General features: G+C 30.6%; 1 protein-coding gene across 1 annotated transcript; it reads right to left on the reverse strand.

The window, feature by feature from the left end:
- Window positions 1-720: 720 nt before the first annotated feature.
- LOC124924586 (probable transcription repressor OFP9) lies at window positions 721-1592 on the reverse strand. The gene is made up of 2 exons (XM_047464603.1): window positions 1103-1592; window positions 721-860 (listed from the first exon to the last, which is right to left on the reverse strand). Exons 1-2 carry the CDS (start codon window positions 1590-1592, stop codon window positions 721-723), a joined length of 630 nt encoding a protein of 209 aa, XP_047320559.1.
- Between the last annotated feature and the right edge of the window lie 1840 nt (window positions 1593-3432).

Genomic DNA, 3432 nt, shown 5'->3' on the forward strand with positions numbered 1-3432 from the left:
AACCTGAATAAATGTCGCCTAAACTCGATATTTCTTCACACCGGAATAAGCTATCTCAATAAACCAGTCATGGAAAACCAACCGATAAATTATATCATAATTTCGGTAATTTAATTTTCTACTAACTTGGGATGGCTGGTCGCCGTTGTCATGCATGCTTTGATGATTACCCTATGCATATAAAAACAGTCTAAACCTCAATCAAAGTGAAGACACGTGTCTATCACTGAAAAAGAAAGACTAACATTCCTTTCAAATATCTTTAATCCATAATGAAAATCTTTTCTCATAATTACTTTTTCATTGGAAATAACCATTATACACCTAAACACGTTAACTCCACCATAATTACAAAGATGACATCACTAAACATGCTAACCATCCTTTGACTATTTAAGCAACACATCTAATCCTATCTCAAAACACTGTTCATCAAAAAAACACACTTAAACAAAATCATCAAGCAAGATGTCTCGCCCTTTCTCTAAGAAAGTCCTACTAGCCGATTTTAAATCAGTTTCCCAATCCGAGGACAATGAAGTCCAATGTATCTTTCGAGCTCTCGAAAGCTCTGGCCTTAGGAGATTCCTTGAAAACCGTTATGCCATTGACTACAATGTAGTCAATGAATTTTTTGAAACTGCAAGGGTGATACACCGAGATATAATCTTTGCTCAAGTTCATAGAAAATCCTTTCTTTTCAGTGAGACAGACTTCGCATTAGCTTGTGAGCTTCCTACTTAAGGCTTCACCGATCTCACCTACTTTCCAGTGGTCATCGACGAGATGTCCCACCATTTCTCTAGCTCTATGATCCTGGTTAACACCTAGGGACCCAAATGCCTCCATGCACATGAATACTTTGGAATAGTGGAATTTAAAATGACTGTAAATAGTATTACACTCCCTTAACTAAACCATTACTCCAAGGATGGAAGATGGGAAAGGATTCTATAGACTATAGGTCTGGTGAAAGAATGAAATATTAGTTAATTAATTTTACAATTTAATAATTAATTTTACAATTTAATAATTAATTTTCTTAACTAAACCACTTTAAATCGAACTACAACATATATTTAGATTATTAATAATTAATTACCAGAGGTGGATAAGAATACATCGTAGCAGACTTCATGGAATACCTGGAGAATAATTCCCCTAAAATCAGATGAATTCATGGAAAGAAAACAATTAAGAAGTTGTCTTAGATGCTTAGGCTGATATATGCGGTTTGCAGATATCATCTCTGTCATGGACTCTCTAAAATCTTGTCTTGGATCGTGGGAAGACTTCTCCATAGCCACCATCACAATGAACTGTCGACGACTGTTAATATGATCAACACTATTACTTCTTCTTCTTGTTTTTCTTCTCCTCTCTTCTGATGTCATGGCTTCCAGTTGCGTCTCTCTGATTATTTGGTCAAGCCTCTCCTGAACCATGGCATGGGCTAGACTTGAGATATTGGAGCTGTGATGTTCAGGGGAAGAGTCACTTAGCCTACAATTGCAACAAAAGGATGATGTGATTGAGGATGGTGATGATCTGCATCTTGTTGGAGGAAGCTTTTGCTTCTTAAGAAGCTCCATTGGGCTTTGATGCATTGTATTTTCTTGGTGCCAGGCAAGAAAGATTGGGATACAAAATTCTTTTTATGGGAAAATGGGGAAATGGGCATAATTGTGTCGGATTCTCTCGTGATGTTGGAGATTCAATGTGTGGGTGGAGGAGCAAGAGTGAAGGGAAAAGTTAAGTCTTTTATTTTTTTAAGGAAAGGAGTTATATGTGATGATTGAATACATGTGATTATTATTATTTTATTTGGATCTCTTTTTATGTGTGTGTACATTTCAACATCTGGTATTGATCATCGAATATAAAATCATTTTTTTTAATGTTTTGTTAAATTGAAACCAACCACCAAAAGCAGTTCATTGAACATTAACATCTCATTGTGAACACTAGCACTTTTTCTTTTTCTCTAACCAATCATGTTCAAGAAGTAAGTCAAGAAAATTTACATACAAAAAAAATTAAAAAATCTTGTTAGATACATTACATACATTGGGCCTCAACCCATTATCTCTAAGCATCTACTGTCCAGAGTTATGCAAATCCTACTGATTCAGTCCATATTTCATCTATTTTTGAGCATGATATGTGAAAAGTGGAATGATACATAATTGTTAATTTCAAAGATGGTTGAGTTTATACGGTTAAAATTTTAAGTTCATTATTACATTTTTACGATTTTATAATAGAGTAGCGAGTCTAATTTGGATAATCTTTAAATTAGTTATATTTTTATATTTTTAACTTACGAAAATTAAATTTACAATTTTTAAAGAGTTTCGATTTTACGATTTTATACGAAAAAAAAACAAAAAAAATTCTATAATTTTTTGAATTAAGGAGAAAACATGACACCCCATAACCATGATCATTTGTTTCCATTCCGAGCATCCGCGGGAATATAACATGTGACATTTTAGTTTATTAGGTCAACTCTTTCACTAGATCACCTTAGTGGGATTAAACAAATTTAAATTTGTATATTAAAATTAATATTTATTCAAATAAATGAATTAATATAATGAATTTTAGAAATATAATTATTTATAATTAAATATATTTATTTTTTAAAATTAACAACATAAAATACTTAACTATAAATATTAATAAACATATAAACTAATATTCTATTAAATTAAAAAAAAATTGATTTTAAGTAACTTTGAAATATTAGGAGTTAGTCTTTAAGCAACGATTTTATGTAAATTCTCAATTTTTACCATACTGATGTGAGAGGAGTTCACAAGATTCGCTAGGTTTTAAAAGATAACAAAATCGATGGGCTTAAGCGAGACAAAAGTATCAAAACATTATCAAGGTCAGGTCTTAAATGCTTCACCACTAGAAATGGTAAGAATAACTTAATTGACTTTTATTGGATAATAAAGAGGAAAAAGGTTGGTAAAAATAATTTAATAAATTGTTAATTAATCGATAACTAAAACATTTATTTAGTTTAAATAGTTAAGTTAACTAGTATGTAGCCCGTGCATTTGCACGAGTAATGATATAAAAACCGTGAAAAAACAATTACGGTCTCCTACAATGTGCACGAATAAAAATATAAATAAATAAAAAATAATGATAAATAATAATAATATGTATTAAATGTTTAAAATTCTTATTAAATCACGTATAATATATTAAAATAAAGAAATAGAACGCTCTCATTTCACATTTTATTTACTTCGATAAACAACTTATCTTCTCACATATATTATCAAATATTTTTAATGAACCTCTTATCTCGTGACTTTACACTTGGTCAATCAAATAATTAATTCATATTTTTTAAAATATAACATAGTAACCTCGCATTTGGGTCAATCAAATATCTTATTCATATTTTTTAAACCA

This window comes from Impatiens glandulifera, chromosome 2, assembly GCF_907164915.1.
Source record: "Impatiens glandulifera chromosome 2, dImpGla2.1, whole genome shotgun sequence".
NCBI classification, from domain to species: Eukaryota; Viridiplantae; Streptophyta; class Magnoliopsida; order Ericales; family Balsaminaceae; genus Impatiens; species Impatiens glandulifera.

Coding starts and splice junctions, on each gene's coding strand:
- LOC124924586 (XM_047464603.1), bottom strand. CDS start 1,592: ATGGAGCTTCTTAAGAAGCAAAAGCTTCCTCCAACAAGATGCAGATCA. Junction 861..1,102: donor TGTATTCTTATCCACCTCTG/GTAATTAATTAT, acceptor ACTATTCCAAAG/TATTCATGTGCATGGAGGCA.